We start from the raw sequence: 27,195 nt of genomic DNA on the forward strand, positions 1-27,195 counted from the left end.
GCCCAGTGTGCATGGAGCCAGAGGGGAATGGCTCGTGCGGCAGCCAGTGCCAAATGCTCAGCTTGACTCTGTCACTGTCGCTTCACATCGCTCACCTGTGCCCAGCTGGTTCTGGGGCTGGCCTCACTCTCCCCAGTGGACACATGAAGAAGGTGAGGTCCGAGGAGCAAGTGGCTAGGCAGGGGTGGCCCAGAGCACAGCCCGGGACCTCACAGCTCACATCCCTGAGTCTTTTCTCCTTTAAATCAGTATTCGATTTTCTTTAAATGAAAAAAACAAAAACAAAAACAAAAACATTGTAACCCTGAAAAACTTGGGCCATAGGGAATAAAATGGAGAGCCCTGAAACCAGCAAGATCAAACAGATGTGAATGTCTATCCCATGCTTCAAATCTCTCACAGTCTCCCACTCTTTTTTTAAGAACTAGAACAGTTCCACTAAAGCGAAAGCCCTCGCATCCCCCCTCAGATGGGGACCTCATGCCCACATGCGTCTTCATGGTCTGCCTCCACATGTTTGCGTCCAAATAGCGTCCATGGTTTCTGGGTGTTTGAAGTTCTCACCTGTGTGGTCTCGCACTGAACCAAGCGTTGACGGAGCCCACAATTCTCGGGGACTTGTCTGACTGCTCTGTGTTATCCCGCAGTCCGAATGCATGGCAGGAGGTGCACCTGTCACCCATCTGGGACAGATGGGCTGTTTCCATCTTCCCCACTGCTGAGTAGCATCAGAGCTTTTCTGTAGGGAGGCCCAGGGAAGCGCGGCTGTCTGGTCCTGGAGCGCATGCGGCCATGGGTGGCACGAGGGCCTGCCGGCCTCCCCTCTGCCCTCACTCCACCAGCCCATGCCCTACCCCACTTGCCACATTTTGGCACTGAAGGAGGCAATCACTGGGTTTTTGGCACAGCTTTCTCCCCAGATGGTCAGGTTGGCCTAGTTTCTTGGAAGCCCAAGGTTGGCCCTAAATATCAGGCCTTTGTGGGAATCCCTCCAGCCTCCCCAGGAGAGCAGAACTGGGAGTTCTCATCAGCTCTTAGAGGTGAAGGGAAACCTGGGCATGCAGTTGGAGATTGGGCCCCTGGTTTGCTCCATCTGATTTCAGCCAAAGGCCATTTCCCATCTATAACTTGAGGTCAGATCTCTGGGTTCCTAAGCCTTCTGGGTGGCTGTTTCGTAGAGCTGGAACCCATCGCATTACCTAAAGGAAGGGAAGTGTGTGCCGATGAGGTGAGCTGGGGTCTGGAAGCACCTGTCTGAGCCAGGCCTGTAGCTGGCCCTCCACTGAGCACTGATCTTCATTGCTGTTAGGAAGGGCATTACTGGTGGCTGCAGACTGGCCACAGGAGCCAGGCCCTGCAGTTTCCCTGAGGCAAGAGCTGGTCTGGGCAAGGCGAGGCTCTGACCTGAGGCCCGAGCCATGTCGGACATGGCCTCTAGCAGCCCATCCAGGACCAGTGGGGCTCTCGGGGGAGCCATGTGCATTGCCCCTCCAGGCTCTAGAGTCCCAAGGCTTGCTCATTCACTGTTGTTCACCTCTTTTATGCTACACCTTTGGCTCAAGCTGGGGACTCGATGGCAAGAGAAATCGCTCTGTGCCTGCCTTTCCAGAGCTCAAAGGGGTGGCCAGATGGCCCTGAGTAGCCCATGCTCCTGGACAGATGGGCACCACAGAGGAAGAGAGCCGGTCTTATAGGAAAAGGGCAATTTCACGGGGCTTCGATGAAACCCAGAGGACTTTAGCTGTAGCGTTATAGCAAGCGGGTCTATGCAAAGGCCCTGAGGTAGGAAAGGCAATGAACAGCAGAGCTAAAAGGCCCGGTTGACTGGGCCCCAGAGGAGGAGTGAGCTGTGGGAGATGCAGGGAGAGTGGTTGGCACACTAAACTCACGCCAGGGCCTGGTGTGGACTTGGTCCACAGCGTCAGGATGGGAGAAGCCATTAGAGATAGGCCTGAGCATTTGTCTCTGTGGGGCCACTTCCCAGGGGTACTAACACTCATGCCCCCAGATTGTTATGAAGAATAAAGCCCCTGGCAGCCTTTGGCCTCCCAGTAAACCCTCTGGGTTGCCGCGGAAAAAAAATCTAAGGCCTCAAAGCAGAAAGCTCCCTTCAAACTCTCAGACCTTGAGGTGCCTCTCCTGGGGAAACAGGGTGCCAGCTGGAGGCTAGACCTGAGGCCTTGCGCCTGCCGAGGGTACACTGTAGCCGGGAGCCAGAACACACAACTGAGGGTGAGGCAGCGCACCCAGAGCTGAGATGCGTGCCCAGAGCTGAGATGCTAGCAGCTGTGATCAGGCCACGCTGGTACCGGCTGGTGAGCACTGGTACCAACTGTGACTGGTACCGGCTCCGAGGGAGACAGTACTACCTGACCCCCACTCCCATGCCCCATTCCCACCCGAGGGAACATGGAGCATCAGGGCCTTGTGTGGACTGTGCGCATGTGCAGACATGTCTGATTCTGCGTGCCCACAGGTGCGAGTGCGCATCTGTGCCCGTGAGTGTGCATCTGTGCCCGTGAGCATGTGTGAGCATGGTTTTTTTTTTTTTTTTTTCACAGAAGGGAGGTGAGTGAGAGGCCAGCTTCCTGACAGGGCAGTTATAAAACATTCATAAAACTTTTATTGGACTTGCCACCCTTCCAGATAAATATTTTTCGATTTTATGGGCTTGTTTTAGGGCCCTGAGCTTAATCATGGCTTTGTAGCGGCCTTTAAAAAAAATTAAATATTGTTTTGGCAAAAGGAGCCCCCTTCCCCCCAACCCCTACCAAAGGCAGCCTGCACTCTGAGCTCATAAATTCCTGCCACTCTCAACTCTTGCCCTTTCTCCCTCCATGTCCTCACAGCCGTACTAGGATGAACCTAAAAAAAAGAGCAAAGAGGGAGAGAAAGAGTGAAGAAAAAATAACTTCTCATCCCCCTCCCCCCACACCATCTCCTGTCCCACACTCCTCCCCAGCCTCGTGCTGGGGGGGGCACCGGACCCAGCTCATGGCCGCTGGCAGAGGGGCAGGTGGACCCCACCTGCTTCCGCTGTCAGAGGGGCAGCTGCCGTGGCTGGTGAGGGTGCTCTGTGTCCAGCCCCCAGCCCCCACCTCCTCACAGCCCCCTCCTCCCACCACACCATTCTCCTTCCTGCCCCACGAGGTCCTGAGCAAAGCCCCCACTAGCTCCCCCATCCAGTGTTCACAGCCAGCTCCTCCTGGTCCTCTGGGCCTCAGACCAGCCTTCCCAAGCACCATCCAGAACAGCACCCCCACCCGGGCCGTGCCTCTCTGCCTTGCTGTGCTTGTTTCACAGCCGTGTCTGAAATGTGCTCCTTCGTTTATGTGTTAGTTGCACAAGCCTGTCCCCCTCGCGAACGTAGGCTATTCACCGCTGTGGCCCCCACACCTGGAACAGAGTCTGGAGTGTAGTAAGTACTCAAAAGAGGTTTGTGCCCTGGACGGAATGAATGGTACGTGGTAGATGCCAGGGTGGTCGTGTTTGAGGTATAAGAATAAAAATGATGACTATCGTTCAGACCTCGCTTTGTGCTGGATGCTGTCCAAGTGCTTTACATTCTAGTAACTCGCCTAGCCTCACAGCCACCCTGGAGTGTGAGTTCTGGTACTGTCCCCACTTTTCAGATGAGGACACTGAGGCATAGAAAGAGTCCACTGTCTTGCATGAAGCCACACAGCTAATCTGACCCCACACTGGGGCATGGGTCCCGGCAGCCCGAGTATACGGCCTGAGCTCTAGCCATCACATGCAGTTGCTGGGGGAGAACAAGACTGAGAGAGCCAGCAAAGGCCTTTCACACCACCGCAGCCTGTCCTGAGCCCTGTCCAGCCGGCATTAGTCAGAACTTGGGCCGGAAGTCCTGGGGCTGCAGGTCAGGGGTGGGGGAGCTCAGGCTCCAAGGCTTATCCTGCTGGATTGCCAATTCGGGGGCCTCCAGGGCACAGGTCGGTCACAGAAATAAGGGGAGCCAGTCTCAGGTGAAAGAAGCAGTGCTGGGCAGGGAGACAGAGTAGCTAGGGGGCCCCCAGTGAAGGCAGGCCTGCCACGCCCCACTGCTGCAGGCTGGCAACAGGAGGACAGGTCCTCTGGCTTTTCCAGACAAACCAGAAATTCAGAGTTGCATGTCAGGTGTCCGAAGTTTGAAGGTGAGGGAGTCATTCAAATATTTCAGAAATCTGTGGAGGCTGGTTTCTGCTCTCAGGCTGGCATTTTTCCCTGTGATCTCTGATGAGAGTGTGAGTGAGCCCCAGGAAGCAGAGCCCAGGGGCCTCTGTGTGCGGGCATAGAGAGAAGCAGTCACCGGGCTAGCTCAAGGGGAAGCCTTCTTGGAGGAGGTGACACTAAGCTCAGCCTGGAAGGAGGGTGGAAGTGATGGTCTGGGGAAGGAAGTTCCAGGCAGAAGGAGCCATGGCTGTGTTCTGGAGGGAGGACACTCTTGTTGCCCAAAGCACATGGACTGTGGAGTGGGGGCTGGATGGGGCATGGAATGCCTCAATACCGGAAGAAGTCAGGGATCCCCCTGATGGATGGTGAGTCCGTGAAGAGTCTTTGACAGGAGGCTGAAGAAGCCTCACGTGCACGCACACGCACGCACGCACACGCATACCAGTTGCTCACTGGGAAAGAGTCGAGGGTCTAGGACCCAAGGCAGCTGGAGGCCCCTGTGCCTGCAGCTGATGCCGGAGAGGGTGTGTGTCCAAGGTCAAGAACTTGTCAAGGGGCAGTGTCTGGAGAATAGAGCTTCCACTCCTTCCCTCGACGGCCACTCCCCCAGCAGCTGTTGGTCTGAGTGCACCTGGGATTTTCTTAACCTTCCCCACAGTCTGGTGAGGAAGGCAGTGTTATCCCATTTCACAGCGGAAACAACTGAGGGTGGTGCAAGGCACACAGCATCAAAGCCAAGGCAAGGTCCTAGGCATCCCAACACCCCCAAGCTGCCTACCCACAATTTTGAAAGGACCTCTAGGGGCCACACTAGACCCCCAGAAAGCCAAATGTGACTTCAGACATAGAAGTGTTTGGGACATCCTCAAAACAAGAAGGCTCAGTGCACCCTGCCACGTGCCAGTCCCCCTACGGTATGGCCTGTGTCCCCCACACATGCTGCCAGTTTCACAGGTACTGCCTTGGTAGCTTTGAGTCCCTTTCTGCCAAAGTTATCGGCCAACCTTGGGAAGTCAGGAGAATCTCATGCAGGGTCACAGGGGTGAAGCCCTTGAACCCAGGGCTCCCAACCCCCAGGCCACGGCTAGACAGAGGGCCAGGAGACAAGAAGGCTGAGGCCTGGGGCCATGGCCCGGCAGGCATGTCAGTCCAAGGAAGGAATGCCCAGGAGACAACTCAGGCAGCGGTACCCCTAGCCTGCGGCGCAGGACCTCCCTGGGGTGTGCAAGAGGATTCAGGATGGCGTGCAACAAGTCGACAAAGAGTGTCGCTCGTCATGTGTCTGTTTTCACCTGTGTTCTGTGGGGGCAGGGGATACTGGGTTTCCACTGATGGTAGCCTATAACGTTTTGTGATTGAATTAATGAGTTGATTTAAAGAATTATTAAGTTAGGGCACCTGGGTGGCTCAGTGGGTTAAGCCGCTGCCTTCAGCTCAGGTCATGATCTCAGAGTCCTGGGATCGAGTCCCGCATCGGGCTCTCTGCTCAGCAGGGAGCCTGCTTCTCTCTCTCTCTCTCTCTCTGCCTGCCTCTCCATCTACTTGTGATTTCTCTCTGTCAAGTGAATGAATAAAATCTTTTAAAAAAAAATTAAAAAAAAAAAGAATTATTAAGTTAAAGAAGGTGGTGCAAAAGTAGTGATGTGGAAGGAGATTTGGGAAACCCTGGGTGAGTCATCCAGGAGTTTTGATGATGATGAGGGGCTCAGATGGCCTTTATAGGGCAGGAGAAATTTACAGCAGGGAGAGAAGGAGTGCAGATGAACAGAAGGCAGGGTGCTCTGTCCCTTCTGCACATGTCCCCATGAATGAATGAGCCATCAGATACGCCCGCCCGTCCCCTGCAGCCCCCAGCCCACTTCTCTTCCCCTAGCCACATAGGTAGCTGTATGTGGGACCTGGTGACCGCTGAGACTCACAGGAAGAGCTGCGTGATGGCACGTGGCACCATGATTTCAGAGGGCGGCAGGCTTTGTGGGGGCTGTGAGCAGAGGCCAGGCCTTGGGTGTTCTTTCTGCAGCCGTTGGCAGCCCCCTGACAGCCTCTCTTCTGGGCACCCTTTACCCTTCCCTCTGCCACTGGACCTTGCCCTAGGGCCGTGGGAATTGTGGATGGTTTGGTTCAGATCTGGTTCCGCCTAGGAAAGAGGCAGCAGCTCTGACCTTCCCCCCCATATCCTGGCAGTTCTCACTGTTGTAGCTAGTCTTTAAGAAAAGGAAGTACATGACTGAAAGGGGGACGCCTGGGTGGCTCAGTCATTAGGCGTCTGCCTTCGGCTCAGGTCGTGATCCCAGGGTCCTGGGATCAAGCCCTGAATCGGGCTTTCCCTCTCCATTCACCCTGCTTGTGTTCCCTCTTTCACTGTCTCTCTTTTTCTCTAATAAATAATTTTTTTTTAAGTGACTGAAAGGAAGGTGCTGTGTCGCCAGACATGTGACCATGTCTGTCCCAGCTTGCATTTGAGACAGTCATTGGTCTTCTCCTTGTTTCAACTCCAGGGTGGGAATGGAGGGCAGTTCTGAATCACTTCTGCCTGGTCCAGGCCAGATGGGGCCCTGCCTATACCACTGAAACCTTCTCTGTTGGCTGAGTGGGGCAGAGATGGAGGCCTGTGCTCAGTGCTACCTTTCCACTGCCCACACAGGGAGGACCATGGCTCTCATTCTGTAGACATGGCCGTGAAGGCTCCAAGAGTCATGAAGCTGGTGTGAGGCCGCCCTCCACCTTCTCCCGTCCCTGTCCAGTGCTCTTGTAGGACTCGTCCACACAGCGCAGAGGACTCCCTGGAAGAAATGGTCTTGGCTGGCCTTTTCCAGCTGTGGGGTCGGGGGAGGCACTGAGCTAACTGTCTGGATCTAAAGAAGATCAGGGGCAGAGACCTGGGGCTCCAGTACAGTGTGTGGGTCAGGTGGCTGGGAGGTAGGCGGGAATGTGGTAGATCGGGGAGGCAGGAGGCTCTGCATCAACCCAGCCTAAGAGGACAGAGCCCCCCCACCCCAACTATTTCCCCAGGACCTGGGCCTCCCTCAGACTGCCCGAAGTCATTTGAGTGGACGCTCCCACATTCTCCCCTCCCTGTTCCGCTCAGCACTAGAAATTGCTAGCACAGGGGGTCACTCGGGGGCAATGAGCAAAGCGCTGGTCCTTTGTCTTAGACAGAATTCCTCTACGTTCCCCCCTCCACTCCTCCTCTGGAGCCCCTTCAAAGCCTCAGTGGGACCCTGCACTCCCAGCCTCTGCACCACATCCGTCGGTCCAACCCACGGGGCAGAGGGTCAGCATCTCGGGTGGCTGCCTGCCAGGTCTGGAAGCCTACCGCTTTCCCAGCTCCTGCTGCCCGTGCCTGGGCCTGGCTGCCCTCAGGAGCTCAGCCATAGTCCACCCACCCACATGTGGGGTGGTAGTTATACTCCCTGGAGTTGGGTTAAGTTCACAGTGACCTTCAATGGCGACAGCCAGAGTGGTCGTTGTCCCTGAGAAGGGATCTGGGAGAGAATGTTGTGACCCCTTGTTTCCACAGCTCTCTCCCTGACTTGCTATAAGTGTTTATTCACTCCCATCATTCATTCGTTCATTCATTCAGAATCCACAGAGGCCTATGTTGACCCCCGTGGCTTCTTGTGGCCGGCCCTACCAGGCTTCTCACTCTCCCCATGCTACCACACCAGCTTTAAGTCACTTCCTCCCAAGCTTCAGCCTCTTCCCTTCTTCCCCGGGCCTTTGCACACACCATTCCCTCTGCCCTCAGTGCTGTCCCCTTTCCTTCCCGTGGCTTCCTTGTGTACCTCCTTCAGGTCAGCTTAAAACGCCACCCAGAGGCCCCCTCCTTGGCTGGGTCAGTTGTTCCTCACAGTCCTTGCACTCAAGGCACGCTGCTCTTTACGGGCACGTGAGAGGTGCACTGTTGCCAGATGGTGAGAACACATTCTCAAACCTAAGCCCATCAGGAGTCCAGCTCCTCTGCTTACTTAGCTGTGTGTTCTTGGGCAGATGACTTCATTTCTCTATGCCTCAGTTTCCTCATTTCTAAACGGAGCAATGATAGGACTTTTGCATAGAGTTCCTGCGGCTAGAGGGCCTAATGCGAGAGCATGTTTAGACGAGAACAGAGACCTAGCAAAGCCAAAGCACTTGTTAACTTCTAATGTTCTGGTCTGTTCTCCTGGTAGTTACTGGGTGTGAGCCTGTGAGGATAGGGACCGAACCAACAGGCTCGGGTAAAGGTTGAGGAAATACATGTGCCAGACCCTGCTTGGGCCTGGGACTGGGTGGTGAGTGCCTTACAGCCCCCATCCCCTCAAGGAACTCAGAGCCCGGAGAGAAAGCTCTGCAAAGGCAAGCAGGCAAATGCAGACTGGGGGCCTTTCCAGAAGGCATCCAGAGGAGCAGCCCTCACAGCTTAGCAGGAGAAGACAACAGAGTGGTACCGGGTGCCCTGGGTGGGTTCCAACGGTGTGTGTAGCTGAAGCTAGGGACTGTAGTCTTTCCTGGGACCCTGGGGGTTGGCAGTGAGGCAGGGTAGGGGTAGGCCCAGGAGCCTAGAATTCATCCAGAGGTGAGAGGGGTCAGCAGGAACATCCACCATGGACTCACCTGTTTCCAGTAAGGGACCAGCCTGGCTTGTCCTCCCTGGTGCTGTCTGTCCCAGTCCAGACCTCTCCTCCCTGACCGTGTATTTTCACGTGGTATGGCCAGCCTGTCTGGCAGAGGGAGGTCAGCCCTGCCCTCTTGAGGTGCTCATGCCCTTTAAGCAGGTGCTCTCTGAAACCTAGTCTACAAGACAAAGTAGAAAAGTGAGTGGGTAATCCGATCTGCTTTTCTGATACAAGGCAGAAGGTTCCCTCAGGCTCTCGATCTTCAGGACCTCCCCAGTCCATCTGAGGCTGCCCCTTTTCTGTATTACAGGATCAGAACCCTCAGGAGCCTGGGAGTCTAGCATGCACAGCAGGACCCATCCCAGGGCAGGTGGCACTAGGAAGACAATGAGCTTCAGCTAGCCACTTAAAGGACAGCTTAGCTGGGCAGAGGGACTGGGGAAAGACTTCTGGGTAGGGGGTCAGCGGGAGCTGGGGGCTGAGGCCATTCGCCATGTCCATTGACTGAGTCAGAGTCATGGGAACAGGGGCAGGAGAGGTGGGCCACTGGGGAGGAACTCCATACTGGGGTCATTTGTAACCCGGACTGCAGAAGGAGCACAGGGGTTCGGGTGGCAAGGGGGCTTAGTACCCCCGATGATTGGTACTCATCCAGCAGGGACACAGAGGACATCGAACTCTTACACAGCCTCCACCATCAGCTCCTACTTGGCACCCTCCCAGCCGTCAAGGACACAAATACTCTGTTTAGCCCTAGTTGCCAGATGGTGGGCCAGCCCACAGAGCTCCCATGGCCATCCTGAGCCACACAGTGGTCAGTGGCAAAGCCATCCCTCTGGGGAGGGCCCACCCTGGCTCTTGGGAACCCGCCCCACCCTCCCGGAAGGGGTTGGCTGCCTGCTCACAGGAGGCCCCAGCTTATAAACATGGTCCAGTTACAGGAACATCGGGAGGGCGTTTGGTTTTCATTCGACACAGTGATTTCACGGACCCTCCCTGACAGGGAGCAGGCTATGGCCGACCTCAGGAGAGGGGAGTGTTGGAGCGACTCCGAGAGCCCCATCTCCTCCCGCTGTCTGACATGGTCTGGGCCGAGCCTTGGGCCTGGTGCTTGTCTGGATTAAATCCCTCCTCGGAATCTGGAGCCCAGTTGATCTGAGCTGGGGTGGCCGTGAGCTGGCAAAACAAGCAGGGACAGCGCACCGGGACATTATAGCCACTGTCCTATACCATAATGACAGCCACCAGTGTCTGGGGAGGGCTCCACGAGCTCTGCCAGCACCCTGAGTCCAGAGTCCCCTGAGGACTCAGAGCCGCCTTGGTAAGCGGGGCCACCAGTGCGGAGAGAAAGCCAGGCACCTCTGGAGCTCCTGTGTGCCACGACCCTCCTCTTGCATTAATCCATGTATCAACCGTGGGTGATAGGGACTGTGCCCATTTTACAGATGAGGGAACAGGCCCACTGCCTACCTTGAGAGTAAGCACACACTGTACTCGTGCTTAGGCCTCTGCCCATGCGGATCCGATCCCACCTTCTTTTCCACGTTGCTGGCCTGCTGCTCAGACAGCCAAAGCTGGGAGTCAGACGGGTAGCATGGCTCAGTGTGTGGGCACAAGCGAGGTGCTGAACACCTAGATTTTAGTCCTACAGTCAGGGAAGTCAGGCACAATAGGCATTTTAAAATAGAAGGCGCTGGGCCTAGATTTTCTTTGTATTGTCGCAGCTACCCATGTGTTGTGAGAGTAAGTTCCCTCCTAAAAGTGCGGGGTGGGGATCTCCTGCCTCCTCAGAGAACTCGGGTAAGATTTACTTTGCTCTGGCAAGTCGAGGTCTTGATGAAGACAAATGCGTGGGGCTTGTTCAGAGCAGGGGCCTGAACCTCTGCCCAGTGAAAGAGCTGGGCGGGCTGTTCCAGCCTCAGGGGTGCAAACAAACGGGGCTAGTGTGTGGAGGCCTGTAGCTTGCCTTCATTCCATCTCCCACCCTCCCTCGTTCTGTGGAGGAGGTGTGGGAGGTGTGAGGCGGGAAATGGGGAGAGGGCGGAGGAGGGACGGTCTAGGATCAAGCACCGCAGAGCCCATGGCCCGTGTCCATGTGTGCATGTGGAACCCTGCTGCTGGGCTGGGGCCGGAGGAGAGGAGCCCGCGGAGCCCATGGGAGCCTGTGCAATTTTGATTTGATTTTACCCCATGGGCGGGGGCCCATGGCCACATGGGCAGGAGCAGCAAGAATGACTCGGTAGCACAGAGACTTCCGGGTCACTCATTTCAGACGCGGAGGGGCCTCGGGGAACTTTTCCTCCCTTGTCTCTGTGTTTGGGGACCTTAGAAGGGTTAGAACTTTGACTACCAGAGAAGCAAGAGTGGCATGGGCAGACCTCTGTCAGATTCAGAAACCTGACCAGAATGTTCATTCATTTGGCTCCTGTGCCTGGTCCCTAGAGAGACAGCTGGCCCCAGCCGCAGAGCTCCCTGCCCTCCTGCCAAGCACCATCAGCACCGTGGCCAGCCATTTTCATGGGGTCGAGTGGCGTGTCTCCCCACTGGAAAGTAAGCTGTGCCAGGCCCAGTACCCAGTACAGTGCCTGACACAGGGTAGGCACTCCATAAATATGATCGAGTAAATGCATGAACAGACTGCACACCTTGGGCAGACTCCTGAGCTTCGTTTTATCTCTGAAGACTGTGGCCGCTGATGTGCTTATTGCTTCCAAAGGGTCAGAAATGAAGTTGTCTCCAGCCCCAAGTTCTGCCCATCTCACGGCACCATCTTCCTCCATCTGCCCAAGAGGCAGAAGGGCCCTCACCCCTTCTGGGTTGGCCTGACCTCCTCAGGTGACCTTCAGGAGTGCTTCCACCCTTGAGGCACTAGGCCATGTGCCCGCTGCCTGCGACCTTGCCCAGCTCTGTGCCCCAGCCAGCATGGCTGTGGGCTTTGTGCAGAGCTGGGCCACATAATGGAGGCCCTCTCACTCTCTGTGTGCCCGGGCCCTTCTGCTCAACTGTTACGCCCCCAGCCACACCAGTGACCACACCTGTGCCCCACCTACTTATTGGAGGGTGACACAAGATGCTGGGGGTACTCGGCCCAGGCTTGCTCTCTTCAGTGCGCTGAGTGCCCCTGGCCGGTGCGGGGGTGCTGGGACCCAAGAAGGGGCTAGGGAGTCTTACCAACACTCTCCATCTCCTGGTGCCCTGGGTTTCTCCTGGTCCATCAGGTCTTCAGAGAAGAGGAGCTTCCTCAGAGCCAACCTCGGGCCACCTCAGCTCCTGCCATCACACCCGCACAGGTGCACATGTGTGGTGGACACACACCCGTGTGCCCAGAGTGGTGTGTGGCAGTTGACTCCCCAGCACCAATAGCCCTGGCACCTGATATTTAAGGCCCCCACAGACTTTCTCTGAAAAAAACAAAGCAGACGGAAGTGTCGTTTCCAAGGCTGGGAAAGGCACGGCCTCATCGGCAGGGCCCCCTCCCGTGCCCGGCTCTCTCTGGGGCTCTGAGCCACATCTGCTCACAGCCTCTCTGAGGGGCTCTTCCCTGCTCCCTGCTAGAGCAGGGGGTCGCTTGGCCCATTTCACAGACATGGAAACTGAGGTTTATAGGGCCATTTCCCAAGTACCCTGCAGAACCCAGAGCTCCTGGCCCAGGGACCTTCCGATGGCTGGCTATGGTACAGGGACACACCTGGGAAATGGACCATGGTGACATGATGATACACATGCTCCCCTTCCCAGGCGGAACCCCTCACGTGTTTCTACTGGCATAGAGACCCACCACGGATACAAGCTCAGATCCATCAGTGCTGTGCCCAACCTCAGGCCCCCCAGGCTCCTGAGGGTGGAGGAACACCTGGTTGGAGGTACCCCAAGCCAGAGCCAGACTCAGGAGAGGGAAGGCCTCCCAGATGGAGCATAACCTCCCCCAGGCTCTGATGAAGGATCTGAGCCCCATGGCCTCCAAGTGATTAAATCCTGCCCAGGGCAGAGCCAGAGACACTATTTGGGAAGAAGGAGAACACACAGCAGCAGACTAGGGTCCACACCAGCCTGTCAGCAGGTGCGTGGGGTTGCACAGAGCCGCAGGAGGGCACCCATCCCTGTCGTGCCTGCCGAGAGCCCCCGGGCCAGTAGTGATGGCCAGCAATCCAGAAACGGCTATGGTATAAAATGCAGGGGGAAAAGGACCAGGACAAGGTGGAACTAAGGCAGTAATGCCAGTTGTGGGCGCCTGTTCCGTGCCAGGTCCTGCACAGGGCACTGGTGACCCATGCAGTCATGTGGGCATGAGGGTGGAAGGGGTGTGAGCTGGCCCAGGTTCTGGTGCCCACTGTACACAGCAGAGACCCACCAACTGGCCACCATGTGCACGTACTACGGGTCCAGCAGGCCTTGGAGGGCACACTGGATGTTGGTGTGGCAGGTGGGTGGTCGGGCAGCCAAGTCTGGGACCCAGCCACGAGGGGACATGCGTGTGCTCACAGCCCTGTGTGCCCATGTGAAAGCATGAGCACACCTGTGCTTATCCCAGCTCTAGTCTTCACAGGTCGAGGAGGGGGTGAACCCTCTGAGCCCACAGCTGTCAAATCAAGAGTGTGGATAGGGACGCCTGAAGCTCCCTACCCGCCCTTGCCTGTCAGCCAGAGAAGACAGCCAGCCCCGGCGCCCGCCCGCCTCTCTCTGCTCTGGAAACAGGGCTGATACAGTAATCAGGACGCCGCATATGGGCCCTGGAAGATGACTGCTCCCCGGGCCTTTGTTCGCCTTCATTATTCTGGATGAGGTTTTTTTTTTTCCCAAGTCATAAAAATGACATTTTTAATATGTGGAATTTTTTTTAAAGAAAAGCAATACGAAGAAGACTTTTATTGTCAATAAGCTCTACCTTTTAAACCAGTTATCTTAGTTTCTGCTCTAGGTATTTTAATTGAAGATTAACTGCTGTTAAAGAGTGTACACATTTAGGGATTGAGTATTTGGAGTATTAAAATTCAGCTCCCTTGGTGGCGGCGACCATCTCCATCCCCTCCCCCACAGCCGGCCTCAAGGGGCCATCCATGGAGAAGGGCACCTGCACGAGGGGCAAATCCAGGTCTCCATGGAGGGATAGGTTGGACAGAGTACAGGAGCAGCTCTTGGTCTCCTGAAGGCAGCTCCCACCGTCGGCCTTACTTGGGTCATTCCTCATCCTGAGGAGAACACTGACACTCAGAGCAGGGCAGTAAGGCCACCATGTCCCATGGCCCAGTGTCCAGACCTGGGCCATCTCCCCTGCCTGCCCCACTCTCACTGAAGCCTGTCTCTAGGAAAGCTCCTGGCCCTGGTCACGGTCCTCTGACAATTACCCAGACTGACTCGGTGGCCATTGTGTTCCGGGAGCTAAACAGAACCCACCAGAGGAACAGATCCCGCCCTCCAGGGCATCTCTCTGTCCAGAGGCTTGTGTGTGTGTTCACACATGTGTGCATGCTTGTGCATGCATGGGCGCGTGCATATGCATGTGCACATCACTGGCAAAGTCAGGCTCATCGTCTGTACCAGCAGGAAGGTGACATTCTGGAGCGCCGTCTGGAAAAAGGGGGACCCGTCTCCTCTGGCTACCTTTGTAAAAGAGCTCAGGATCCCAGTAGTAATGACAATGTGTGATCACTTGTTTGCCACTAGCTCTGTGATCTTGGGTGAATCATTCTGGATCCCTGGGCCTCAGTTTCTTGGGAGTAGATACTGTGCCCTCTTTGCACAGGTTAAGGCATGGAAAAGTGCTTTTCTGATCCTTCCCTTGCCAGACACCATACCAGGCTCTGGGATCTAATCTCTGTCCTCAGAGAGAGTCACAGTCAGGGAAGTGAGCTCATGGACACCCATGACAGAGGTCATGTAGGGGCAGACCCAGGACCTGAGGGTGGTCCCAGGGGTACCAGCACGTGATACAACAGGGCCTGAAGCTGGACTGAAAGCTTGAGCTCAGCCTGCCACCTTGCTGTGTGATGTTGGGCTCGTACTGACTCTCTCTGTGCCTCTGTTTCTGTGTGTATAAATGGAGTCAGCACCCAGGGAGCACTTGAGAAGTGGAGAAGCAGCATGTACAGAAGCACTCTGAGTGGGGCCTGGCACGTGATAAAGGCAGAGTGAGTGCTAGTTAGGCTTACCACTGCTGTTCCCTTCATGATTATTGAGAACTGGCTGGTGCCCGTTTTGGGGGCCAGTTGGGCTAGGCCAGCCTCACACAAGATGGTCTTTCTACTTCAGATCCCCTCTCTGCCATCTAGGCCACCCTCAGAATCTGTCAAGGCAGTGGGCCAAGTTCTAGCAGTCCCCGCTGTTGGAACCCAGAACAGACAGGCATGTAAGGCGTCATCCCTGGAAGTCTCTGGAGAAAAGGTCTCCACCTGGCCCCGCCCGCATTGCCCCAGGCTGAGAGGTGCGTACTGCCCAGGTCAGAGTGGCTCCCAGTCATGCCAGTGCCCTTGCCTTTTAACATCTCCTCCCCACACTCAGTGGCAGTAGCCTCAGCTCCCTGTGCCCCACCCCATCCATGGCATGGCCGTCCTGTTCCTTTGTTGCCGGTGAGAAACAGCAGGGCCCTGGGGCGGCCAGGCCCATGGCTAGACTCTTAGGCCAGCAGCAGGTGGACAGCTTTGTAAAGCCACAGGCTTGAATGCGAAGTCCTACTCCCCATTTGCCAGCTGTGTGACCTTGGGCAGTCAGCTCCCCTGCCTAGAAAATGACTTACAGGATGTCTGGAAGCTTGAGTGAGATGCCATCTGAACCCATCTGGCTGGGTGGTGTGTTGAGGAGGACACTAGTGTCCTGTGACAGTGGTGATGGAGGTGGAGGCAGATGACCTAGCCCGTCCCCTGCCCAGCCACTGACCTGTGAAGCCTGCCTCACTCCTGCTTCCCCACCGAGAAGCTTTGTCAGACAGCCTAGAGGGCCAGCCAGAAGGAGTCCCTGTGGACACTACTATCCAGGATCTCCTTCCGGAAACTGCCATTCAGAGGCAGCTCAGCAACCTCCCCAGGCTGCAGTCACCAGCACCACACCCCGCCCCTGACCCCCATGTCTGGCACACCCCCACTCATGGAGCACTTGGCGCATTCCCTTTGAACAGTCAGGTCCCCTTCCACGTGGTTATACCCCTTATGCTGATGGGGAGCGTGAGCGTAGGGCTTAGGACTAGGGTCCAGGTCCCCTGGGTGCTGAGGCACAGGCCTCTAGATCTAGACAGATGTGACACGTTCGGAAGGAAAGGCCAGCGCATTCCTGCCTCTGCGAGCAGCCCAGCTGGCAGTTGGCCAACCTCCCACTCCCCAAGCCTCCCGCAGATTGACAGGGCCTGACTCGGCCGCCCAGCAGTGGGTGGATGATTAGGAGCCAGATGAACAAGGTGGTGAACTCTGACCCTCAGTGAGCAGGAGGCGGGGGTCACCCTTGGGAGAGAGCCAGCTGTCAGGGCCCAGCCCACTGATAGATGAGGCAGAGTGCAGGCGGGCTCGGTTCCCCAGTAGCACCCCTTCCTGGAACTGCCAGCCACTGCTGTAGGCTGCACCTGTCTCCTGAGGACACAGGGTCTGGACTTGAAGCCGAGTGGAAGGCTGTGGTCTTCTTAGAGGAGAGAGATCTGGAACACATCACAGGAGGCCAAGCCAAGATGCTAAGCCTTTGGCCAAGAAACCAAAGGAGTAAGGTTTGCCAGGTAGACAAGTGTTGCAGCTCACCCCAAGATGAGAGAGCACCAGGAAGAGCCAGGCCAGGGTAAATGGGGAGCCCTGTGTAGGGGTGAGTGATGGAGGTGAGGACACACTGTGTCTGCAGGAGGTAGTTTGGGAGGAGCTGGGCTAGAGGAATTTGGACCCTTGCCTGAGGAATGGCTGAAGATTTTGAGCTGGGAGGGATGATCAGGTTTTCTTTTTTTATTATTAAAGATTTTATTTATTTATTTGGTAAAGAGAGATCACAAGTAGGCAGAGAGGCAGGCAGAGAGAGGAGGGGAAGCAGGCTCCCTGCTGAGCAGAGAGCCCGATGTGGGGCTCGATCCCAGGACCCTGAGATCATGACCTGAGCCGAAGGAGTGGGTTAACCCACTGAGAGGCTTAACCCACTGAGCCACCCAGGCACCCCGATGATCAGGTTTTGTTCCAGAAAGATCTCTTCAGCAGGAGACCCACGAGCAGATCGGAAGGTGGCACTGGCAGGAGAGCAGCATGGCAACTCATGCCAGGAGGCCAGCACCCGAGGCCCCAGTGGCAGCATCCTGCTCCTGCAGGGCCTGGGGGATCCCTGAGGGAAGGGGCTCTCGTGGAGTGCCAAGCCAGCCAGCCCTGTGCAGACTCAAGCAAGGGTTTGCACCCTGCCTGAGTTTCTGGGCTGCACACGAGGAATGCCCTCGGTGGGATATAGAGTCCGTCCCAGGCGGTGGGCACGACAGGCCTCAGTGACCACACCCACAGTCACTTCAGGGGGAGGAGACCATACCCCAAGTGAGCGGGAGTCATGCCAGTGCTGGGCTGCCCCTGGGAGGAACAAGTGGGAGCCAACATCACAGGGTGTTGAGTAGTTTAGAATGCCCCCCAGCCGCCCCCTCACTCTCCCCCTGCAGACTTTCCTCCACCTGGACTGCCTGTCTAATCATGGAGCCTCTGATCCTCAAGACCAACTCATTTCCTTTCTCAGACTGGTTTTGTTTTTGCCTTAAAACAAAATCCTTCCTTCCCCATAATGCTCTGGGTTTCCCTCCCCATGCACCCCCAATCTCCAAAGGCTTGACTGCATTATAATTTCAATTTACATGGTGTGGGAAAGATTTGTGCAAAGGGTCCTTTTTTGTTTTTGAAGAATTCATCATTGCTGCTAAGAAGCTTAATATAAATTAAAGGAGGAATTAGGCAACATTAAGACATCAAAATGGGGGTGCGGGCGCCCGTTGCCTCGCCTCCACCCAATCAAAGGGGCCGCAAGGAGCCCGTCGAGTGTGCGCTCGAGAGCCTTGGAAAGAGCGCGATTCCAATAAAGGGCCTGTTCTGTCGCCCGCCTTCCCCTAATTCCCTTTGTTGCTGGGACAGCGGAGTACATGTCTGATAAAAACTTAATCACCTTATCTTTTTAAAGCAAATTGCATCTTTGTTTACATACAGGATCCATAGCAGGAAGAGAAAGGAGAGAAAACCAGGCAGCTTTCCCAGCCCCAAGCAGTGCGTTCAAGGCTTGCGCTCCCCTGGATAGATGCGGGAAAACCAGGGCTGGCAAAGAGAGGTGGGAAGGTTCCGTTAGCCACTAGGCACAAAGGTGTCACTAGCACCTCTCACAAATGAGATCAGGGGCCTGCGCAAAGGGAGCCTGCTGACTGGTGTCCCCAAGGGCTGCCCTCCCGGCCATTCTCCCCTCTGTAGGCCCGCTGAGTGCCAGCTCGCCTCTGGGCCTTGTGCCAAAAACCAGGTTCCCTGTCCTCCTTGGGCCTCTCTCCCTTGGCATGGTTGGAACCAAGCTGGTACAGGGCCCATGCCACTCCAGGCCACTGGCTTATGAAGGGATCTGGGTTCAAATCTCAGCACACCACCAACTGCTATGGGGCTGGAGGCAAGTGCGGCCACAACAGCCCTGTGTGAGGCAGCCACAAAGGGGCCTACTGCCCAGCCTCCCCCTCAGCCGTCCATCCTGCCCAATGAGACCTCTGAAGCACTGTGTCGCCCATACCTCCCGTGACCACCTGTGACCTCTCCGGGGCAGCTTCGTCAACAGGGTGGGCAGGCAGAGACCCCTGTTCCTTCGGGTGAAGTTTGATCCTGCAGCCCACTGGGTGATGGAACAGCCGTGCTGTTTGAGGAAGCTCAGCCTCGCTGACAGGTTCCCTCCTTCAGGCAGCCCGTCCCTCCTACTCACAGGCCGAGCACCCAGTCTGGACTCTGGGACTGGCTGGATTCGAGGCCCTCCACAGCCAGCCATCCCAGCCACCCCCAATGTCAGCCCAGCCCAGCTGCCAGGCATGTCCCTCTGAGCTCCCCAGGCCATCCGTCATCACCAGGATACTGACCCCAGAAAGGGCCCCCCGCCCCTTGCCCCGCTCTCTTTCCACCCTGTCATCTCTGCTCTTTCCAAAGCGGCTTGTTCCAGGAGGGGAAGCCAGAGTGGCTGGACTTGTCTACAGCCCCATGGGGCCACCAAGGGGGCCCATGACCCCAAGCTGCTTGTAAGGGCTCCGTTCCCACTGGGGGGTGCAAGCCGCCCACCAGCGTGGAGGCCCCTCTTCCAGTCTGGCCCCCGACATGAAAGCGACGCCAGCAATTGGAGGCAATTTGCCGGCCTTTGATGGCCATGTCGGGGCGGCACCCGCGGCCAAGCCTTGGGAAACAGTTGTGCTTCCCGCATTCTTCCCTGATTACCCCTGGCCCAAGCCAAGACCCAGCAGCCTCCAGCCCACTGTGCCTTTGTGTGGAGCTGGCGCTTGGTGAGAAAGGCCAGCCTGGCCCTGGGAGAGTGTCCCCAAGGAAAGCCACGACCAGCAGCGTCACCCCGGGGGTCATGCCAGCCCACCCTCACTGCATCCTGGCCCCGGGCTTGTTGGGGAATGGAGCAGAGCAGCCCAGCTCCAAGAATCCTGAAGTTTGGAGAGAAGGAGCCAGAGACGTGTGCTGAGGCCCTCTGAAGTGAGGGCCGCGGTGTGAACTTCACACACATAGCTCATTTCACTCCGTGCGCACCCCGCCAGGTATGGAGCCAGGCTCCGGGTCGCAGCGGGCAGGGGCCCATCGTCTGAGCCTTGGGCCACCAGCTCACAGACAGGTATTTCCTAGTCCCGGAAGCACGGGCTCTGCGGGAGCGTTTTTACTTCTGCTGCCTTGTACCCCTGGGTCAGCGCTTTCCCTTTGCCTTCATCCATCGAACCCTCCCAGAGCCTGTCTGCCAGGCCCTGTGCCCAGCACTGCAGGGGCCATCTCCTCCCAATCCCCCTTACAGGCCACCAGGGAGAGGGATGCAAAAAACATGCCAAGTAGGGTTCCAAGAGGGATCTTGCTTAGCCCAAGCAGGTGAGGAAAGCCTTCCCACGGAGATAGTGGCAGAGCAGGCATTAGCCAGACAGGAAGGGCAGGGAAGAGCGTTTCACACAAAGGGAGGTAGCTGGAGGTCCTGCTTGATTCCTCCTGGCAGAGTGGGAGTGGGAGTGGGAGTCAGAAGGGCGTGAGGGGCAGAAGGGGGCACACACACTGGATGACCCAAGGTCTTGGATGTTGAGTAAGAAGACAGACTTTATCCTTTTGGTGGAACCCAGTTCAGAGCTCTGTATGAGCCTTTGAGCAACTCCTCCATGGCCGGGGGCAGGATGAGAGAGAAGGGCCCCCTGGGGAGTGCCCTAGAGGCCTCCTGCACCAGGACAGGGCAGCAAGAACGGGGAGCAGGGGGTGGACCCTCAGTAGGTTGTGGAAGGTGATGCTCTAAGCTGGTGCCCTCTCCCCTCCCCGCCTCACCAGCGTCAGAAACCAGGGACTTCTGGCGCCTGTGGAGGAGCCATGAGCATGGCCCCAGATTGTGCTCAGCCTGCCCTTCAGCAGGCAGGGCCAGATTGCTGCAGAGATGATCCCGCTGGCCTAGAGATGGCAGTGAGCTTCCTGGCCAACAGCAGCAGCTCTGAGAGCCTTAACCAGGACATGCAGGCAGACCTGGCTGAGGGGGACGCCCCCTCCCCTCACTCCCCTGCCCACCCTCCTGGAGCCATGTGACCCTCACCGCAGCCTCCCTATGTGCCCACGCATGCGGCAGCCAGACTGCGCAGGGCAGCATTGTGCTTCCTCTGGGCTTGGGCCTGGGTGCAGGAGAGTTAGAGCAGAAATCTTCCAAGTTTGTATTCCTATGGGGTTTTTTCCCCCAATTAATTCGTACGTTTGTCTTTGTGACTTTAAACTCTTCTCAGGGGTCAGTTCATCTCCTAGACTATTTTGCCCCAGCAAACACATGCCAGTCCTATCCTGACTGCCCTGCTGCGGGTCTCAGTGCCCCTGGAACTTCATGGTGCACCCAGAACTCAGCACCAGGTCTCCTCACTGAGCCCAGCTCTGCCTCTCCAGACATGTGTGACTGGGGGCCGGTTACTGGCCTGGACCTCAGTGTGTTCCACACTGTGCTGTGAGGGCTAAGTGCCTGCGTGCGTGGGGACATCTGTGTGCACAAATCTCAGGTCCTCGTTAGGACTGAATTCCTGGAATGGGTTGCTGGGTCCACGAGGAGACCACTGTGAGAGCTTCATAGCCACTGCTTGTTCCTCGGTGGTATTCTTTGAGGCCCTCCTCTGAGCCAAGGATCCTTCTCGATGTTGGGCTTCCAGCTATGCACAGAGAGACAAAATCCCTGCGGTGGTAGAACTCCTGTTGGGGCGGGGCAGACAACCGGCATCAGAATGAGGACCTCGCAGCGGTATGTTGGAAGGTGATCTTAGCTATTGGAAAAACAGAGCTGGGTGGAAGGGGTCAGGGCAGCTGGATTGAGGTGGTCAGGAAGGCCACTCTGGGAGGTGACATTTGCACAGCAATTAGAATGATGTGGGCCTGGAAGCCAGTGGAACTGCTGGGGCCGATCTTTCAGCAGAGGAACCTGTGAATGCCAAGGCCCCGCGGTAGGAGTGCAGCTGGTGTGTTGGGGTGAAGGGAATGAACGGCTCAGAGACACATACGGGCCAGGTCCCGTCGGAGCAGTGGCGTGCAGGAGTTAGAAGCCGGGAGCTCCAAACATGCTCCCCACGCTGGGGGCCATTCCAGGAGAGGCCACACATAGCTCCCAAACCTAAGTGGCCTACCAGGAGGTGCTTCAAAGGGAGGTCCCTAAAAGAGGATGGTAGCTCTGTGAGAGCAGGATGGTCCTGCTTGCCCCTGTGTCCCTGAGCCTACGAGAAGTTGCAGGAGCCCTGAGGCATGCCAGGCAGGTAGACAGTTGGCATTTGGCCACCTTCCTCCCCACTCTGAGCCCCCCAACAAGGTCTCTGGGACCCTCCCTGGTTTGGGTGCCCGAGGTGTCTGGCACACAGGGTGCATTACACGGACATGGTAAGCTGGGGTCCCCCCGCAGCCCCACCGGCCTGCAGCCACACGTCCTCATCTGTCCTCAGGCACCATGCTTATTACCGTGCCAGGACTGGGGACTCAGACTCCCTCTGCCTGCAGACCTTTGCCCAGGATCTCCACGCAGCCAGTCCCTGTCACCTGCACCCACCCCAGTCCTCCATCCCCCCAACGCTCCCCCCACCCCCCACACCCTGTTCAGAGCTTTTTGAGGAAAGTCAGCCCTGGGCCCATACGACCTGGCCACCCTCCCCTCCCAGTGGCAAGGCGCTTTTGCTTCCTTGACCACCTTGGCGGCTGTCTGTCTTGCTGGCTTGTTTCCTCTCTGCCCCTTCTGAGACTTTTTTAAACTCCATGGGGGCCAGGCTCTGGTCTGTGTGCTCACCACCCTTGTCTCCTGTGTGACTTGTCACTGTGTGAATGTTTCCCCGGGAAAGATGCAGGCCCAGGTTGGGGGAAGCTCGGTGAGGGCAGCAGCTCTGACCCCCCATATCCCAACCTGCCCTTCGCTTCCCTCCATTGGCTGTCTGGCTAAGGGGGAGAAAGGTCAGCAGAAAACAAAGTGGCTCCTGGGGACATTTGCTCCAAACCCACAGTTGTGTCCAGGCCACCCCAAAATGGAGCAGAGGCAAATGAGCCTGGCCATCTCAGAAGAGCAGTTTTGATGGCCACATCTTCGCCAGTGCCAGAGAGATTTTCTGGGTCTGCCTGCTTTGGGCCATGTAAGGTATGCCCAGTGTGTAACGAGAGCCAGCACGGGCGAGATGGACCGCCGATTGGGCCACGCCTGTCTCCCCAGCCCCGCGCAGACGCCGGGGAGCCCCGCGCCTACTTCAGCCATCAGACCTCCTGGCACCAGAGGGAGACAGGCTGCCCGTGCCATGTCAGGGTCTGGTGCCAGCCACCTTCTCTGTTTGCAGAAGGAAGGCTGGGGCTCCGATCTGGGGAGGCAGATACCTGCAGGCCTGGCGCTAGCTTGGGGGCCTGGCCCAGGGCCATTCCCACGCCCTGTTCCAGAGGTGCGCTATCCTGCTGGGTGTGGAGCCTGTGATCCGACACCGTGCTGCCCAGCCAGAGGACGGCTCCACTTGGTCCAGGTCCCACAGGCCCCCGGCATCCCAAAGCTCCATCCACATCAACCACGAGTCCCGGCCTTCCTGGGGGTGCAGGCTTTGAGAGACCAGCAGTCTCATCTCTGCCTGTAGAAGGGAGACCAAGTCCCCTTCCAGGAGGTAGAGCTACCCCTGGCTGACTCTCCAGTGTCCCTCAAGGCAGTCTCCTGGTCACCTTTCTAAACCTCCGTGGTGCCCTCACAGCGGGTATCCCCCTGCCAAAGGTGGACCCGCACTGCGTGATGGGCTGGGGAGCAGTGACCTGCATTGGCCAGCAGCTGCAAGCCCAGAGTTCAAACCCTCGCTCTTCCTCACTGTGGGGCCTAGAGGCAGTCCGTGCCCTTCTGGGGGCTCTGTTTTTGCCTCTGTACGAAGAAGGGGTTGCTTCAGCAAACATGCATGAGTGTTTGGCCTAAACGGAATAATCCACACACCCCAGCCACCCAGAGCTCCCCACCTGGTGGGGACAGGATAAGCAAAGGCACTGAAGCCTGACACCAGAACACCACTTCTGGCTTCCTGGGGAGACCACAAACACCCGGCCAACACTGAGCTGAAGGACGAGACCCTTCAGGCACCGACAGACACAGATGGGGGTGCAGCAGGGCACACAGGAAAGGGAGCCCCTGCCTGCTGCCCAGCCCCCGCTTCCCACCAGCTTTGGACTCAGCCTCTGGGTCCACTGGCCAAAACAGCCCCTCTGTGCATATTAGAAGGAAGTGGAGGGATGCAGGCCTGCCAGGACCCCTCTTGGCAAGCACAGTGTGGGCTGGGCTCCACCTCACTTGCCCCTTGCCAGGAATCAAGGCTGTGTACCCAGCTCTCCCAGTAGTCGCTCCCGGAGCCGCCGCCCCCTGGGCCTCCTTGCCCCATGCCAGTCTCACGGCGCCCCCTCCGCTCACCCCCGCCACAGCCCTGCCAACCTGCTCCCACCGGCTTCCCTCAGCAGGGTTGTGAGCAGCCAGCTCCAGAGCACTCTGCTTTTACAGAGCTGGTCTGAGGCCTCGGCCACAGCCTTGGAGCCAGAGCCTCTCTGCTGGTGCTCAAAGCAGCCGACTCTCACCCTGGCCAGCAGCCCACAAAGACACTGGGCCATGCTGCTACCGAGCAGTTTCCTCAAAAAGACAAGCCCCAGAGAAAGCCTAGTGTTCAAGGAGTGCAGCCAGGTGCGCAGAGATGAGCGAGCCTTCTTCCATTGCCAAGGTGGGGAACCGCATTCCAGGCAGAGGGAAGAACCTGTGCAGAGGCTTGTAAGCATGACTGCAGGGAGCCCAGGAATGGTCACGTGTTCCTTGGAGTAACAGGGAATGCACCAAAGCAATGGGTGAAGCGGCTAGAAAAGCAGGGGCTGGCTTTAGGGTGTTAGCAGGGATCTGATTTCCACTCCATCATTTGGCTGAAGAGAATGAACATAAAGTGTGTATACTGTACGTAGTGGAGGGAGTGACGAGAGGGCGCTGGTTTAAAGGAGCCTGTAAAATGCGATGGAAACCAGTGGGGGCTGCTCCCACCCCTGTGTGGAGGGACAGCTTATGCGAAAGCCCAGGGAGAAGGCTCCCCAGCAGGAGTGCGGGCTTTAGGGAACAGGAATCAACACCCCAGCTGCTCTCTGCTCCCACCCTCTGATCTGTTGGGGCTCCCACTGGCTGAACCTAACCAGCAGCCAGAGGGCACAGGAGCCCATATGCTGTCTGCAGAGGTCGGCCTCCCAGGCACACAGAGGAGCAGAGAGTGGATTTCCAGGGACAGTTGGAGAACACCAAAAGCCAAGTTTCAGTGTATGTGTTTTAGCGTGAGTGTCCTGGGAAACAGTAGGACCATTTAGAGCAGGAGAAGGGCGTAGCCAGTAAGTGTGAGGCTGATCCGCATAGAGCCTGAGTGCAGAGTCGGTGGGTAGGCAGGGGACAGGGAGACGGAGGTGGGGAGCCCTGCTGAGCTCCAAGCTGGACAGGCCCCTGACGTGGACCAGCATGGTGGGGGAGGGGCTGGAATGTGGGATTTAGGTGGCAGAGTAGACCCTAGGACTTGGGGGTCCATTGGCTGGGCAAGGAGGCAGAAGGGAGTGAGCCCAGAGTGGCACCGGGGTCCTGGCTTGGCCTAGGAGAGAGTGAGGGTATCACTGAGTTGGGGGAAGGAGATTTGAAGATGGGCCAGCATGATTGGGTGCCCATCTAGGTCAGAGAGCAGCAGGCTGGGAGTGGCAGAGTAACGGGCTCTCTTTCCGTGCCTTGCAGGTGGCCTCAGCCCTGAGTCCAAGAAGATGCTGACGCCCACCCTCAAGAAGCGGGGCCGAGCCGGCCGAGGAGAAGCAGCCAAGCCAGAGGAGGGGGCCGAGCGGCCTGAGCCTGCGCAGCACATAGCCGTCAGCCTGTCTTTCAAGCGCTACGTCTTCGACACCCACAAGCACATGGTCCAGTCTCCCTGAGTGTTCCCGTGACCTTGCCCAGGCCCCCGGGCTGGGCTGCAGTGCCAAGCGTCAGACCAGATGTGCCTCGCCCTCCTTTCGTGTATCCCTCCCCATGATCCTGCAGATGCGGGCCCTGGGCCTGGCGCTATGCCCCGGTGAGAAGCCTGGGGAGTGAGGCAGCAGCAGCTTCAGGGCCGAGGCTCAGAGAGTCTGCCCTGGTGCCCTCCGAGCTGCTGGGAGCCAGCGATTCCCAGGTCGCCCCACAGGCAGCCGTGGGCGGGCTAATCCACACCCTGCCCTAGATGGCCTGGCACTTGCCGGCTACAAATAAATGCTCCAGGGTGTCTGCCCGCTCTGCTGGTCTCTGTGATTTCACCTGGAAGGGCCACCCATGCCTGTTCCTGAGGGGGAATGTCAAGGGAGTTAAGCAGGTTCCCACCCAGAGAAGAGCTGGAGGAACCAGAACTCAAAGCCCAGTGGGAGTGGGCTGAGGAGTTCACAGGGTGTCAGGCCCCTAGGCCGGGCTGGGTGGCCCCGGGGGGGTCTCCTGGACCTTAAGGGACACGGGGGTTCTCTGGACCGCCAAGTCTGGAGAGGGCTCTGCCGGGAAGGGCCCCCGTGGAGTGCTGGGGAGCCACGAGTTATCGGGCCAGGGCATCAGGTCAGAGGCTGGCTGGAGGGATTGCTCCCCTGTCCAGCAGGCATAGAGGGAATACCAAACAGGAACTAATTCTGGGGGCAGATCCACAGTGGTGGCAGGGGGTAAATGGGGTGCTCAGAGCCATTGCCTGGTTCATTCTGGCTCCTCTGCTGTTTGATCTTGGCCCAGTTCCCTGACCTCTGTGCCTCAGCATCCCCACGTATAAAATGGCTACAAAAGCAGCTGCTTCATGGGGTCATTCAGGTACTGGGTGCCCTGCTGCCTGCTGCATTACCCACAGCCCTGGCAGCAGGACAGCACACAAGGCCTCACTGCTGGGAAGAGAGGGGCCTATGAACTCCTCATAGTGGGGCAGGCAGCCCCAGGGCCCAGCTGCGCTCTGAACTGGCCATTTTTCTAGGACCTCTGTCACAGTGCCCACACCCACCCACACCTTTCTCCCTGCCTCCCACATGTCCCGCAGACAGCACCCCTCAACACCCAGGGGAGGAGACTGACTCAGGTGGAGGACACTGAGACACAGAGAAGAGGAGGAGCTGGCCAGTGTGACTCCTAGAAGCCTCGGACACCCCCCCCCACCAACCAGAGAGTGGGCCGGCAGCCTGCTCCGGGAGAGGCCTCTATCAGGCCTGGCATCAGAAGAAACCCGAGTGCCCGGGTTGGGCCAGGACACAGCCTTTGAAGGAGAAGTGCAGCCGGGGTGGGTGGGCAGGGGCCGGGGTGGGGGCCAGCAGTGTCCAGGGGCATTCCCACAGCCGTGTCCCCCCGCCCCTAGCTCCCCAGCCAGCTCTAGGTGCTGTAGAAGAGAGGGCAAGCCCCCTGCAGCCTTTCTCAAACACATAAACTCGCTAAATCAGTGCTTCTACCCATAGGGGTGTCTGGGAAACATCACCTTAGTTGTAGGTGTTGAGGGTGGCAGGGACTGGGGCTCAGCTGACCATAGCCTCAGGTACAGCTGGGACTCAAATCCAGGCTCTGGAGGATTCCAGACATCCCCACGTCCCTTGCCTCAAGGCCTTGGGTGTATCCTTGGAAAAAGGCACCTTCTGGGGCCCTGCTTTGGGCAGAGAGATGGGGGGGCAAGAGGCAGTGCCCCCCCACTCCTCCCCCCCACCTGCCCATACAGAATGAAGTCATGGGTAGGCGTTCTGCCATGGGCTGGGGCAGGAGGGGTGGCCGTGATTGGCAGGCCCCCAGACCA

The 27,195-nt window shown here is 57.5% G+C and overlaps 1 protein-coding gene across 2 annotated transcripts in view; it reads left to right on the forward strand.

Annotated features, from left to right (window-relative positions):
- EEFSEC (eukaryotic elongation factor, selenocysteine-tRNA specific) overlaps positions 1-25,686 on the forward strand; it is a 250,791-nt gene extending 225,105 nt beyond the window's left edge. For both annotated transcript variants that reach the window (XM_044252884.1, XM_044252885.1), the window contains one exon: positions 25,161-25,686. In XM_044252884.1, coding sequence (XP_044108819.1) covers positions 25,161-25,351 — 191 coding nt within the window. In that variant the 3' untranslated portion in view covers positions 25,352-25,686. The remainder of the gene's footprint in view (positions 1-25,160) is intronic.
- Positions 25,687-27,195: the final 1,509 nt, after the last annotated feature.

Source organism: Neovison vison, chromosome 6 (assembly GCF_020171115.1).
Source record: "Neovison vison isolate M4711 chromosome 6, ASM_NN_V1, whole genome shotgun sequence".
Taxonomy (NCBI): Eukaryota; Metazoa; Chordata; class Mammalia; order Carnivora; family Mustelidae; genus Neogale; species Neogale vison.